This window comes from Stomoxys calcitrans, chromosome 5 (genome assembly GCF_963082655.1).
Source record: "Stomoxys calcitrans chromosome 5, idStoCalc2.1, whole genome shotgun sequence".
NCBI classification, from domain to species: domain Eukaryota; kingdom Metazoa; phylum Arthropoda; class Insecta; order Diptera; family Muscidae; genus Stomoxys; species Stomoxys calcitrans.
In genome coordinates, this window is record NC_081556.1 from 126,536,453 (window position 1) to 126,552,183 (window position 15,731).

General features: G+C 41.0%; 1 protein-coding gene across 1 annotated transcript in view; it reads right to left on the minus strand.

The window, feature by feature from the left end:
- Positions 1–15,731, minus strand: part of LOC106094286 (uncharacterized) — a 244,660-nt gene that overhangs the window by 25,323 nt on the left and 203,606 nt on the right. Inside the window, exon 7 of the mRNA XM_059368839.1 lies at positions 7,606–8,066. Coding sequence (XP_059224822.1) covers positions 7,606–8,066 — 461 coding nt within the window. The remainder of the gene's footprint in view (positions 1–7,605; positions 8,067–15,731) is intronic.

Below are 15,731 nucleotides of genomic sequence, written 5' to 3' on the forward strand. Positions count from 1 at the left end.
ATCGGATGAATATTGCGCCTTCCAGGGGCCCAAGAAATCAAATCGGGAAATCGGTTTATATGGGATCTATATCAGGTCATAGACCGAATCGGGCTGTACCAGGCACAGTTGTTGAAAGTTATAACAGAACACTACATGCAAAATTTCAGCTAAATCGGATAAGCATTACGACCTCTAGAGGGTCATGAAGTCAAATCGGAAGGTCGGTTTATATGGGAGCTTTATCAGTTTATGGACCGATTTTAAACGGTCTAGGTACAGTTATTGAAGTTTATAACGGAACACCACGTGCAAAATTTCGGCTAAATCGGATGGAAATTGCGGCTTCCAGGGGCCCAAGAAGTCAAATCGGGAGATCGGTGAATATGGGAGCTATATCAGGTTATAGACCGATTCTGAACGTTCTAGGCACAGTTATTGGAGTTTATAACGGAACACCACGTGCAAAATTTCAGCTAAATCGGAGGAAAATTGCGGCTTGTAAGGGTTCAAGAAGTCATATCGGGAGATCGGTGTATATGGGAGCTATATCAGGTTATAGACCGATTTGGGTCGAAGTCATAACAGAACACTAAATGCAAAATTACAGCCAAATTGGACAAAAATTGCGGGTTCCAGGTGCTCAAGGAGTTAAATCCGGTGATCGGTATATACGTGGGAGCTGTGTCTAACTCTGAACCGATATGGCCCATTTCCAATTCCCAATGACCTACATTTATACTTAGATGAATATTTCGAGGTGTTACAATCAGAATGACTAAATTAGTATACCCCCATTCTTTGGTGGTGGGTATAAAAATGGTTTGGCAGCCACGTACAATCTCTTCCTAAAGGGGAGTCGCACTACGGCACGCAGTTCGGACTTGGCTACAAAAAGGAGATCCCTTATCATTGAGCTTAAACTTGAATCGTACAGCACTAATTGATATGTGAGAAGTTTGACCCTGTTCATTAATGTTCATGGGTGAATTTTCATTCGCAATTTGGTATGAAGCTCCAACACCGGCCACGTCACACAGTGGGATAGAATAGAAAAGACAAAAAAAAAAGAAACGTATGAAGTTAGCTCGTGCCAAACTTTGGGCACCCACCACCATGGATAAATTAACCATTCTCTTTTATAGCAACTTGCTTTAATACCTTAAATTGTATACTCTTTACCATAGGATGGGGGTATACTAATCTCGTCATTCCGTTTTTAAAATCTCGAAATATTCGCCAAAAACCCCATAAAGTATTGGGTTGCCCAAAAAGGAATTGCGGATTTTTTTAAAGGAAAGTAAATGCATTTTTAATAAAACGTAGAATGAACTTTAATCAAATATACTTTTTTTACACTTTTTTTCTAAAGCAAGCTAAAAGTAACTGCTGATAACTGACAGAAGAAAGAATGCAATTACAGAGTCACAAGCTGTGAAAAAATTTGTCAACGCCGACTATATGAAAAATCCGCAATTACTTTTTGGGCAACACAATATATATATTCTCGATCGTCATGGCATTTTAAGTCGATCTAGCCATTTCTGTCCTTCTTTCCGTCCGTCTGACTGTCTGTCGAAAGCACGCTTGCTTTCAAAGGAGTAAAGCTAGGAGCTTCTTATTAGTGTAGTCCGGATGGGATTGTTAATGGGCGAAATCGGTCCATGTATTCATATAGCCTTTTTGAGCCCCTAGAAGCCTCTGTTCTGTCTTCCAACATCTGAGCCAAGTATGCTCTGAATCGGTCTATAAACTGATAGAGCCCCCATATAACCAATTTGCGGATTTGGTTTCTTAAGCCTCAGTGCTCATCCGATTTGGTTGAACTTTGACACAAGGACTTCTGTTATGGCTTCGAATATCTGCGCCAAGCATGATCCGAATCGGTCTATAAACTATTGGGTTGCCCAAAAAGTAATTGCGGATTTTTTAAAAGAAAGTAAATGCATTTTTAACAAAACTTAGAATGAACTTTAATCAAATATATTTTTTTAACCCTTTTTTTCTAAAGCAAGCTAAAAGTAACAGCTGATAACTGACAGAAGAAGGAATGCAATTACAGAGTCACAAGCTGTGAAAAAATTTGTCAACGCCGACTATATGAAAAATCCGCAATTACTTTTTGGGCAACCCAATATTATAGCCTCCATTTAAACCGATCCCGGATTTGGCTTATTGAGCCCCTTAATTTCAGTGTTCATCCGCTTTTGCTGATATTTGGTACTACTTCATGTAACGAATTATGCTACATATACCACTTAAGATTCAACACTCGTGCCGAGTCCGAAACTAAGCCGAATATGATTCAAAACGTCCTATAATCTGATATTACTGGCATTTATTGTTTGTTTTTATTTCCATCATCTTAACCCAGAATGTCTCTGAACGCTCTGTATGCTGATATTGCTCCCATACAAGCTACCTAGGTTAGAAGACGATGACGCCAAGATTTAAGCCTCAACATTCTTGCTGAGCAATAAAACGCTTGAAAGAAAATCGTTAAAAACTTGATTAATGCTATCCATGGTGGAGTGACATATGATTCGGCCCGATACAATTTAACACCCTCTTACTTTTTACACCCATCACCCAAGTATGGGGGTAAAAATAAGAGGGTGTTTTTTGGGCCACTCTATGGTCCAAAATATAAAAAAGTTAGGATGGGTTTATATCAGGCAATACCGACCATTGAGTAAAAAATGTCTTATATTAGATATGAAGTATTTTGAACAAAATTCCTACATATTGTAAGTCTTAGCGGAAATCGCTGTGCAAAGAGTCATAAGAGAAACCTTCGTGGCAAATCGGGTAACGAATCGCCAAATTATTGCAGTATTTGTTAAAATCGAGCGAAAATATACATGCCAGCTATATCTAAAAGGAGGCCACCGTAGCGCAGAGGTTAGCATGTTCGCCTATGACGCAGAACGCCTGGGTCATATCCTGGCGAGACCATGAGAAAAACTTTTCAGCGGTGGTTTTGCCCTCCTAATGCTGGCAACATTTATGGGGTACTATGCCATGTGAAACTTTTATCCAAAGAGGTGTCGCACTGTGGCACGCCATTCGGACTCGGCTATAAAATGGAGGCCCCTTATCATTTAGCTTAAAAACTCAAATCGGACTGCACTCATTGATATGTGAGAAGTTTGCCCCTGTTCCTTAGTGGAAAGTGCAAATTGCAATATCTAAAACTGAACCGATTTCGACCAAAATCGGTAAACATAGTAAAAGGCCTTAAAAAATACATATTTGCAAATTTTGCCCATGAACCTTTCACTAAGGAACGGGGGAAAATTTCTCACATATCAATGAGTGAAGTCTGATTCAAGTTTAAGGTCATTGATAAGGAGCCTCCTTTTTATAGCCGAATCCGAACGGCGTGCCGTAGTGCGACATCTGTTTGGAGAGAAGTATAGTACCACACAAATGTAGCCACCATTAGGAGAGGAAAACCACCCCAGAAAATTTTAGCTGATGGTTTGGCCAGGATTCGAACGCAGGCGTTCAGCTTCATAGGCGGACATGCTAGCCTCTACGCCACCCAAAAAAAAGACAATTTTAAAAATGTTGAGAAAATCTGAAAGCCTATGTAGAGAATAGATCCCATGAAACCCGAAGTGTTGATTCAAGCTCGCTGCCAAGTCGGCAGCCAGGGTGCCTATGCCAAATACTTTACTATGGGCAAATTTTTGTTAAGACTGCTATATCAATCGATCTACCGATTCGAATTCTCTTACTTTAAAACCATTGATTTGCTTTCAATATTTCTTCATACTCTTCGCATTTGGCATTATTCCATTGCAATACAACTTTATTAATAATTGCAATAGGCAATAGTTAATGGGGGTAGAGTCGTATTGGAAAAGGTCTACCAACGAATAGACAAATTCAATAGCTTGGTATTTTATGCCAATGGCAAAAATATTTCAGACCAACAAAAGGCAACAACAAAAACAATAAAACAAAACACTTGTTTCAAGAAAAACTGCAACACCGATGCACGCCAAGACTCTTAGAGAATAGCCAACAATACAAAAACAAAACAAAAAAAAAAAAACAAACAATCAAATAAATATAGCACGATATAAACAGAAATCATAACTTTAACGATTCATTGGGTAATGGCCACATTTTTAAGTCAGCAATGCAAAAACAAGTTAATACAATACCCAAAGAGAAAAAAAAAACCCCAACTACAATCAAAGACATTTCAACATTTCAACTAAACAACAGCAAGAAAACTAGCAACAACAAAACAAGTTGAACTAAAACAATTCAAAACTATATTTAAAATATACAAAACTACACTGGCACCACCACCATTACCATCACCATGGATATTTTATAATATTAGGGGGCTTTAGTTGCATAAACACCAAGGTGCAGGGGCTTGCAACAGAAATGAAATATATAACAAGTAATGTTTAATCGCGTGTAATTAATATGCAAAGAATGCAGAGTTTCTGTTTTTTTTTTCTCGGTTGCCTAGCTTTGCGCTTCAACTACCCAACTCACCACCGCGACAAAGACATACATGCTCATTTCTTGTTCATGAATTTGCGGGAAAAAAAAGTGCAATAAATTTTGTTACGATTTCATATGCCAACTTCATTCATCTACCTCAAGTCCCCTAGCCGCAGAACAGTCCCATTAGCCAAGGCAACCAAGTACAACCAACCTTACAATTCAATGCACAGTGCACAGAACTTTACGCTTGTTTCTTAAGTCTTTTGTTTCACTGCAATGCCTTTTTGAGGGCAAAGTGTGAGATGCTGCTTTGTATACAAGTGTGATGCTGATTTTTTCGAACAAAATAAAATGTCGCATGTTGAAATTAATCAAATAATGTGGCAAATGTTTAAGAATTACACCATTTCCAAAAAAAAACAAAAACACAAAAAATAAATACAAAATTTAACAAAGGCATAAAAAAGTTTAAAAAATTTAATGTTCACCATTTTCAGCTAAAAAAAAGGCAAAAGACGTTGAGTTCGGCCGGACCGAACTTTGGATATCCACCACCTCGGGTATATATGTAAACCCCCTTCCTCCGTCATAGTCCGGTGAAAACTGCATAATTTATGCCAAAGACCTAAAATCGAGAGATCGGTCTATATGGCAGTTATATTCAAATCTGGACCGATTTAGGCCAAAATGAAGAACGATATCGAAGGCCCTAAGACAAATCACTGTCCCAAATTTCGGCAAAATCGGACAATAAAAGCGCCTTCTATTGGCCCAAAGAGATCGGTTTATATGGCATCCATATCTAAATCTGAACCGATCTGAGCCAAATTGACGACGGATGTCGAAGGGCTTAACACAACTTACAGTCCCAAATTTTGGCAAAATCAGACAATAAATGCGCCTTTTATGAGTCTAAGACCTTAAATCGAAAGATGGGTTCATATGGCAGCTACATCCAAATCTGGGCCGATCGGGACCCAAATAAACGTAGGATGTCGAGAGCTCTAACACAACTCCCAACTCCCAACAACTGTCCCAAATTTCAGCAAATTCGGATTATTAATGTGATTTTATGGGCCTAAGACCTAAAAATCGGCGGATCGGTCTATTTGACAGCTATATCCAATTTTGGACCGATCTGAGCCAAATTGAAAAAAAGATGTCGAAGGGCCTAGCACAACTCTCTTTTCCCAATGTTGAAAAAATCAGACAATAAATGCGCCTTTTACGAGCCCAAGACCTTCAATCCAGAGATCGGTCTATATGGCAGCTATATCCAAATCTAGACCAAACGGGGCCACATTTCAGTAGGATGTCAGTGGGATTGCAGCAAAATCGGAAAATAAATTTGGCTTTTATTTACGTAAATAAGCAGAAATGATTTTGCAGGGAAGATCAGCCAGAAGCATTGCAAGAGCTACCATTGCATCCAGAAAAGTTACAGTTTGGTGTGGTTTATGGGCTGGTGACATCATTGAAACGTACATCTTCAAAGATGATGCGCATGGTAACGTAACTGTGAATGGTGAACAGTACCGTGAGATGATATCCAACTTTTTTTGTCCAAAATGCAAGGGCTTCACTTCATTTTTCTGAATATTTATGTGTCTTGAATTTTTCTAAATTTTATGTGCCTTTTTTTGAAAAACTTTGCTATAGCTCTTAAAATCACCCTTTAGATAAGATTTTAACCTGGTGATGTGCAAAATTTTTGGATTTTAAACTCTCATAACTTTTGATTGAAGAGACGGGAGCCTATCACTATGGATTATAGTAAAAATAATTCCCATTCAATTCATGTTAAGGTTGGGCCCTTGCTGTCATCAGTGTGAACTCTCTGGTTCTAGATAAAAACGGTACAAAGTAGATAAGTGGCAGTGTCCGCAATCGAAACAACTTGTCTTAACATTGTTCCTGGTGTTTTCCCATCGACTCGTTCACATTCGCACTTAGCTTGCATCCACACCTAGCTTGTGTCCGCGCTCGGTTCGCATCGGCGACTCGTTCACATTCGTGCCTAGTTCGGAGGGTAAAGTTAGATAAGGTATGAGTGCCAGTCCTTTACAGACTCACTTAGACAACTTAAAGTCCATTGTGATGCCACAGCAGCAACAGACCAAGGCTTCTGGCGGGAATCGAACCCACGACCCCTGCAGTGTTAATGCAAGCACGCTACCAACTCGGTCACCCTCGGGGCACCCTAGTTCGGAATCGCGCTTAGCTCGCATCCGCGACTAGTTCGCATCCGCGCCTAGCTCGCATCCGCGCTAAGTTCGCATACGCGACTCGTTGGCATCCGCACATAGCTTGCTCGCATCCAGGCCTAGCTGGCATCCCCGACTCGTTCGCAACCGCCGCAATCCGCTCACATCCTTAGATAGCATAGCCGGTCGTAGATAGCTTGTTTTCCAAGGCACCCTTCCCTGCTAGAGATCTTTCCATCCTGTATACCTTGTAGGGTTGCCCAAAAAGTAATTGCGGATTTTTCATATAGTCGGCGTTGACAAGTTTTTTCAAGTTTGAATCTGTAATTGCATTCTTTCTTCTGTCAGTTATCAGCTCTTACTTTTAGCTTGCTTTAGAAAAAAATTGTAAAAAAAGTATATTTGATTAAAGTTCATTCTAAGTTTTATTAAAAATGCATTTACTTTCTATAAAAAAATCCGCAATTACTTTTTGGGCAGCCCAATAGTAGTGACACTTGGAATGCTCTATATAAAAATGTGTTTCTTTATAGGTAAAGAACACACCTGCTTTACCCTACCACCGAACCAGAAGACGCCGTCATCGCATCCGCCAGCCCCGAACCCACAATCAAAGACGACAATACGGAGGTCAGCCAGGCCAGCGCTCAGTTACACAAGGAGAGTTCGATGCCCCCTATCTATCCCAAACACCATTCATTGCCCGCACCAACACCTGACATCGAAAGGTCCCGATCAACTATAAATCGAGTGCCGTCGGCCACCGCACCTACCAAAAGCACCAACATGGGGGCCTTGAACTTGCGAGGCCCCGCCGTCGAGACTACACCAGCCATTAACATCCTCAAACTCAAACGGAAAGACAGACAAACGAACGAATGGCTAGCCAACAGAAAAGTTATGCCTGGCATTTGAAACAAGACATTAGCTTAAATTTACAACTTGCACTTACCTTAGGAATCTCATGTGTCCCATATATATTATCTCTGGGTGGCAATTTCGGCGGCTTTTCACTGCGTTTATGAGCCAATTGTTGCGTTTGCATTAGCAATTGTTCTCGGGTGGCGGCAGTATGGCCATTCATGCCGCCTCCCAGAACACTGCCATTATTCAAGAGATGATTTGAATTGGGCACACCGCCGCCGCCGCCGCCACCACCACCAACACTGCTGCCATTGCTATTGTTGCTTATTATCGATTGTTGTTGCTGTAGTTGATGTTGTTGTTGTTGCTGATGTTGCAATTGCATTTGGGCACTATGACCGGACATCAGGCTGTTGTTGCCCATGCCACTAGCACCAAAGCCAGAGCTACCCGAACTGCCGCCACTGCCATTGCCAGCGACGCTGTAGGGATCCTCATCGGGTATGGGTATTCTGGGACGATTTTTGATATCGACCAAGGGTCTTTGAACTGAAAAGGGAGCAAAAATGAAAGAAGGAAACATGTTAAGCATAGAAAAATAAATCAATTACATATTGTGATTGTCTTTGGATTTTTGCCATTTGCTGGCATTATGTGCGTATTCTGCTGTCTGCCTTTTTAGTGTTTTGAAGTGCGTTTTCTTGTCTTTGTCTCTAGTTGGGCCTAAGAAGGCAGAGGTACCATTTTTTTTTACAATATTTCTGATTTGTATGAAATTCTAGTTTAACTTTTGCAGCTTTACTTTTCGCTGTGTGCTTGGTTTTTTTTTTTTTGGTTTCAATTATTCATTGAAATATGATTGCGGCCTAAGCTTTAAATGCAAATTTTTTCATTTCTTTATGGCCCTTTCGTTTATTGACACAACAATTGGCGGCCCCATTTCAAAGGCGGCTGCACAAATGTAACAATTCATGTTCAAACGCAACATGACATTTGAAAATGAAAGCTGTTGCAACTTTGTTAAGGATTTTGCAAGTTTTTTGTTAACTTTTCAAGAGATTCAATGCTTGGAGGAAAATGACAAATACTTGAATGATGCCATACAAAAAGTTATTGCCGAAACTCATTGTAAAATAAAAAAAATTTTATATTTTATGTAAGAAGCAGAGAAACCCCATTTTATGGGTTTAAAAAAAAAATTAATCGAAATATTATTTTTTTACATTTTTTATATGCTACACCACCATTGTGGTAGAGGATACTAAAAAGAAACAAGTAAAAGCGTGCTAAGTTCGGCCGGGCCGAATCTTATATACCCTCCACCATGGATCGCATTTGCCGAGTTCTTCTCCCGGCACTCTTCTTAGGCAAAAAAGGATCTAAGAAAAGATTTGCTCTGCTATTATTATATTATTACATGTTGGAGACCTGTGTAAAATGTCAGCCAATTCGAATAAGAATTGCGCCCATTGGGGGCTCAAGAAGTAAAATAGAGAGATCGATTTATATGGGAGCTGTATCGGGCTATAGACCGATTTAGATCATAATAAACACGTATGTTGATGGCCATGAGAGGATCCGAAATTTCCAAATTAAAAATTTCAGGCAAATCGGATAATAGATGCGACCTCAAGATCCCAGATCGGTTTATATGACAGCTATATCAGGTTATGAACCGATTTGAACCATATTTGACACAGTTGGTTAAAGTAAGAATAAAATACGTCTTGCAAAATTTCAGCCAAATCGGATAAGAATTGCGCACTCTAGAATTCAAGACCCAAGATCGGTTTATATGGCAGGTATATCAGGTTATGAACCGATTTGAACCATACTTGGCACATTTATTGGATATCATAACAAAACACGTCTTGCAAAATTTCAGCCAAATCGGATAAGAATTGCGCACTCTAGAGGCTCAAGAAGTCAAGACCCAAGATCGGTTGATATGGCAGCTATATCAGGTTATGGACCGATTTGAACTATACTTGGCACAGTTGTTGGATATCATAACAAAACACGTCGTGCAAAATTCCATTCCAATCGGATAAGAATTGCGCACTCTAGAGGCTCAAGAAGTCAAGACCCAAGATCGGTTGATATGGCAGCTATATCAGGTTATGGACCGATTTGAACTATACTTGGCACAGTTGTTGGATATTATAACAAAACACGTCGTGCAAAATTCCATTCCAATCGGATAAGAATTGCGCACTCTAGAGGCTCAAGATGTCAAGACCCAAGATCGGTTTATATGACAGCTATATCAGGTTATGAACTGATTTGAACCATACTTGGCACAGTTGTTGGATATCATAACAAAATACTTCGTGCAAAATTTCATTCCAATCGGATAAGAATTGCGCACTCTAGAGGCTCAAGAAGTCAAGACCCAAGATCGGTTTATATGGCAGCTATGTCAAAACATGGACCGATATGACCCATTTACAATACCAACCGACCTACACTAATAAGAAGTATTTGTGCAAAATTTCAAGCGGCTAGCTTTACTCCTTCGGAAGTTAGCGTGCTTTCGACAGACAGACGGACGGACGGACATGGTTAGATCGACATAAAATGTCGCGACGATCAAGAATATATATACTTTATGGGGTCTCAGACGAATATTTCGAGTAGTTACAAACAGAATGACGATATTAGTATACCCCCCATCTTATGGTGGAGGGTATAAAAACTAAAGAAGGAAAAGAGCTAGACCCATCTATAAGCATACCAATCGGCTTAAAAATACTTTCTGATTCCATTTAGCTATGTCCGTCTGTCTGTCCAAGTATTTTTATAATCAAGGCACAGGTCGCATTTGTTGTCCGACTGCTATACAATTTTGCACAAGTAATTTTTTTGGTCCAAGGATGAAAGCTATTGATCGGTCCAGATTTAGATATAGCTCTCATGTATATCTTACTTTCAAAATGCTCTTTTAAAGGTGTAAAAGTCACAAATTTGGTATAAAATGCTGTTTTTTACCTTCCAATACGTGTGCAAAATTTCATCAAAATCGGTTGAGATTTAGATATAGCTCTCTTATATACCCTATATGTTGCCCAAAAAGTAATTGCGGATTTTTCATATAGTCGGCGTTGACAGGTTTTTTCACAGCTTGTGACTCTGTAATTGCATTCTTTCTTCTGTCAGTTATCCGCTGTTACTTTTAGCTTGCTTTAGAAAAAAAGTGTAAAAAAAGTATATTTGATTAAAGTTTAATCTAAGATTTATTAAAAATGCATTTACTTTCTTTTAAAAAATCCGCAATTACTTTTTGGGCAACCCAATATGTTGCACCCGAATGGCCTATTCTATTCGATGTACCATTATGTATGCAAAATTTCATCAAAATTGGATCAGATTTAGAATCGAATCGTTCACACTCACATCTTTCCATTTTCCTTCTCTCTCATTTTCTCCCGACACCTCTCCTTCATATGGCGCGTTGCTTTTGACTATATCGCATTCCTACCTTCAGTAGCTTTTTGGCCATTTCCTTCTTCTTCTTCTTGCGGAAGAGACGTTCCTTCTCTCTCATTTTCTCCTGACACCTCTGCTTCATCTGGCGCGTTGCTTTTGACTATGCCGCATTCCTACCTTCAGTTGGTTTTTGGCACTCCTGGTCCTTGGAGAAGGCTTTTGGTACCAAAGTACAGCCGTTGCAGCTCTTTCCATGCCGTGGTCAATGGCTTGCCATTGCGCTGCTATACCATCGGGACAGGGAGTACTTTCTTTAAGCTATTGGGTCAGCCGAATGGAGTATGCCGTTGCCACCGATGTTCGATGTTCGCCCTTCGGATCGATCCTATATCCAACACGCTGATTGAATACCTTCTAGCTATCACTATATGATCTATTTGATTTCTCTTTGTTGTTGTTGTAGTAGCCACATTGCATGTGGAGCTAGAGATTCTCGTCAAACTCCTAAAGCTGCGGGAACGCGATTGCAATTTTTTTGGGAAATTTTTCCCATGAACTAAGGAATGTTCATGGGCAAAATTTGCACTAAAAAGAATTGCAATCGCGTTCCCGCAGCTTTAGGAGTTGGACGAGAATCTCTAGCTCCACATGCAATATGGGAACAGGGGCAAACTTCTCACATATCAACGAGTGCAGTCCAATTTAAGTTTAAGCTCAATCATAAGGGGCCTACTTTTTATAGCATCATAGGCGGACATGCTGGGTAACATGATGGTCATTGGTTATTTTAAAGGCGCCAAAAAAACTCGCCTTGTCATATTGACCCCCATAGACACTCAGGATTAAAGCAAGAGCCGGTGGCGCCCGGCCTCTTACTGAGACTCTCCACTCGATGCTGCTAATTGCTCGCGACTGCAGTTGCAGCTACTTCGTTTATGAAGCATCTCACTATCCGAAACCTGTGGACGCACCCGGTAGCTCTCAGCTAAGCTTCTCGTGATAACTTCATATGACCATCACACAGTTCGGAGCTCAAAGTTTCTGACTGTGTGGTATTGATAATTATCTCTAATTGGGCTTTCTTTGGTTTCTCGTATTTAAATCGGGTGGCAGCCATGGGCCCGAGTGAATCCTTCGATGTTGGAATCTGGTGATGCTAACTCCCATATCATTTGCCGCGGCGAAGTCTATTAGCCTCAATACATCATCGAAGGTTTCTTGGTGTCGGCAAAATGTTCCGATTGTTGGACCAAAGATATTTTCCTTCCCTACTTTCGCATTAAAATGGCCAGAAACGATTTTAATATCATGGGCGGCACAGCGGTCATATTCTAGGCGCTAGTAGAAAACATCCTTGGTCTGTTCGTCCTTGTCTTTCGTCGGGGCATGTGAGCAAATAAGGCTGATGTTGAAGAATTTGGCCTTTATGCGGATGGTGGTTAGCCCTTCATCCACCAGAGTAAACCTGAAAGCAAGGTTTTTTAGTCTCCGACTAACTACAAATCCACAGCCAAATTCATGCCTCGTTTCATGGCAGCAATACAATAGAGTGTCACCCCTCAGTGTTGTTGTGGAGCCCTTCGCGAGCCATAGTACTTCCTGTTGTTGTTGTAGCAATGTGTTGGGTTCTATCTTTCGTCTGCTTGATTCTGTTGAGTATCCAGATCCCGAAACTCTGCAACTAAGATGGGCTGCGTCCAGGGGGGTCTGGGTCTGAGACGAGAGGGTTTGGCTGGGCAGTTAAACAGATGACTTGTGTCGTGTGGTCCCTGGCCACAATCGGAACATATATTGGCATCAATCCTTACTCTGTAGAAGATGAGGCAGCTGCATCTGCCGGATCGTAATTTCGGCATTCTGACAAATCTGAATATTATTCCACTGCGTGTCACTGAGCTGACCACACTGGCGTTGCATAACTTACCACAGACCGGCCAATTGATATCCACCTGGTCAACAAGGTTTCTTTGTTCTACTTCTGAATTTTTCGCAAATTGCTGTGGCATGTGGGGAGAATATGTATGAACTGTCTAATGTGACGCCAAGTATTTTGGGACACTTGATGGTCAGAATCATTTCTCTATCGACCATCGCTTTAAACTCAGTGTTCACCTCACGTGTATGTGTTGTAAACAATGTGGCTGAAGATTTGGTGGCAGATATCTTCAGATGTATTGCAACGAAATATGATGCAACTTCGTTGTAAGGTAGATGTTCAACCTATCACAGATGTTATCAAAGAGTCGGGGGCCTGATGCCATGATCGTACAATCGTCTGCATATGGCACGATCTCTATGCCATCTGGGGAGTGGAATTGGGGATAGGTAGAGGAACAGTGCCGAAGATATCACCTTGCCTCCCTGTTTCACTCTACGGTGTTTCGATTTCTTATCCCTGAATGCCACAAATAACTGGCGACCACACAGATAATTCGCGGCCTAGCGTTTCAGGCCTAACTGTAGGGACTTATGTCAAATGCCTTCGATAGGTTAAGTGCCACGAAGACCGTCTTGTCACATAGCCTGAGCTGATTAAAGCCAACGCAAATGTTTGCGGTGATGGCATGCAAAGCAGTTATTTTGCTATGCAGTCTTTGAAATCCTTGCTGTACTCGGAGAAAGGAAATTCTCCAACGAGGATTGGGAGGAGTAGTCCCTCAAGCGTCTTGGCTACTGGTGAGAGTAGGGAGACCGGTCTGTACAACTCCCACCTTACTCGGGTACTTTCCAGGCTCCAATAGCGGGATCACTCTGCCCATCTTCCAGACATCGGGAACTATAAGAGCTGATTGAATGTGTGCGGCGATGACATGCAAAACAGTTGTTGTGCTATGTAGTCTTCGAAATCCATGCTGATGCTCGGCATTCTCTAACGAGGCTCGGGAGGAGTAGTCCCTCAAGCGTCTTGGCTACTGGTGAGAGTAGGAAGATCGGTTTGTACGACTCTCACCTAACTAGGGTACTTTCTAGGCTTTAATAACGGGATCACTCTGCCCATCTTCCAGACATCGGAAGATGGGCAGATACTCGACTCCAGGTTGATCCAGATTCTTCAGCATCAGTGCAGAGATTCTGTCGCGGTCCAACGCCCTGGATGGCTTGGCACCACGGATGACATTCGTAACTTCGCCCACGGCAAATAGTGAGGGCAGTTCTTGGTCTCGGACACCGCGGATACGACGAATGGTTCTTCTCCCAGGCCGGTCACTCTCGGGATGCACAATAAATTAACGGTTGAACAACCTGGCGCACCTCTTCGGATCAGTCACAGTTACTTCGCCCAAAGTGACTGAGGTCCTGTCATCCTGCCTACCGTGGTTGCGAACAGTTCGCACTTCCTGTATGGCAGTAATGTCTGTCCTGTATTTCTCCAATATATCCATCGATGTGTGTACTACACCCTCTCAATAAAACTTGCAGAAATTCCGGTTATATTGGGTTGCCCAAAAAGTAATTGCGGATTTTTTAAAAGAAAGTAAATGCATTTTTAATAAAACCTAGAATGAACTTTAATCAAATATACTTTTTTTACACTTTTTTTCTAAAGCAAACTAAAAGTCACAGCTGATGACTGACAGAAGAAAGAATGCAGTTACAGAGTCACAAGCTGTGAAAAAATTTGTCAACGCCGACTATATGAAAAATCCGCAATTACTTTTTGGGCAACCCAATAGATACGGAAATCATGGTCCTTACAACGTTTGCGGGGTTTGTTAACATAGGGGGGATCCGTTTTAAATCTTCTTCCTTTTCTTTATAGTAATCTCTTCAAGTTTTTCGAGTAATGGGCTACTAGCCCGAAGCCCCAACCCATCTTTTTATCGTTCTACAGATGAACTCGTGCCACATTTGGTCAATTCCTTCAACAGATGTTAAAGGAAGCTACCCGGGTGAAACACCGCGGGGTGGTTTGTTTCCACATTGGAGATGATGGAAGACCAAGATAAGCCTGAATTTTGCCAAGTCAAAACCAATCACAACCGTTGCTAGGTTTTCAATATTCCCAAGGAACCATGACCCTATATTGACATATTTGAGGAGACCTCTCGTCGATAACTCTACAAGATCACCCAAATCGACTCTGCAAAATGGAAAGCCACAGTCACAGCCTGCGCCTTTTGTCTTCTTTTCATCCAGACAGCTTATGCAAATGCAAATTTGCCCATGAACATTCCATTAAAGAGCAGGGCCAAACTTCTCACATATCAATGAATGCTGTCTGATTTAAGTTTAAGCTCAATGATAAGGGTCACCAGCATAAGGAGGGTATAAACACCGCTGAAAAATTGTTTTCTGTGTTCTCGCCTGGGCTGTAAAACAATCGATGACCCCAGACTGCTTCCACAGTAATAATTAGTCAGGACATCCCTAGTGCAACGCCTTATAACCTATCCCACATTGGCCGGATATAACTATAACTGCAATAGTTCTCCTTGACCTTTTATCGAAAGCCTACAAATTCTTAACATTTGTCTTTACTGAAGTGAAATAACATTTCTATGGTAACTATAATGAAAATTAAATTTTCGATAATTTTTTCCATTTTTTTTTTCGTCATTGAAAATCATTTCTCGATACTAATGCGTGAAAGGCCTCATTTTAACGCTTTGTTTTAATGGAATTTAAAACAGAGTTTATGGCCTCATCATTTAGTACCACACACATTATGCATGACCGACGCGCGGCCTACAAACAATTGCTCTTGTCTGTGCTCCGCTTGTGTGCGGTTTGTTTGAGGAGGTAGGCAATAACCTTAACTTTTATACTAAAACTAATCAATTTAGCCAA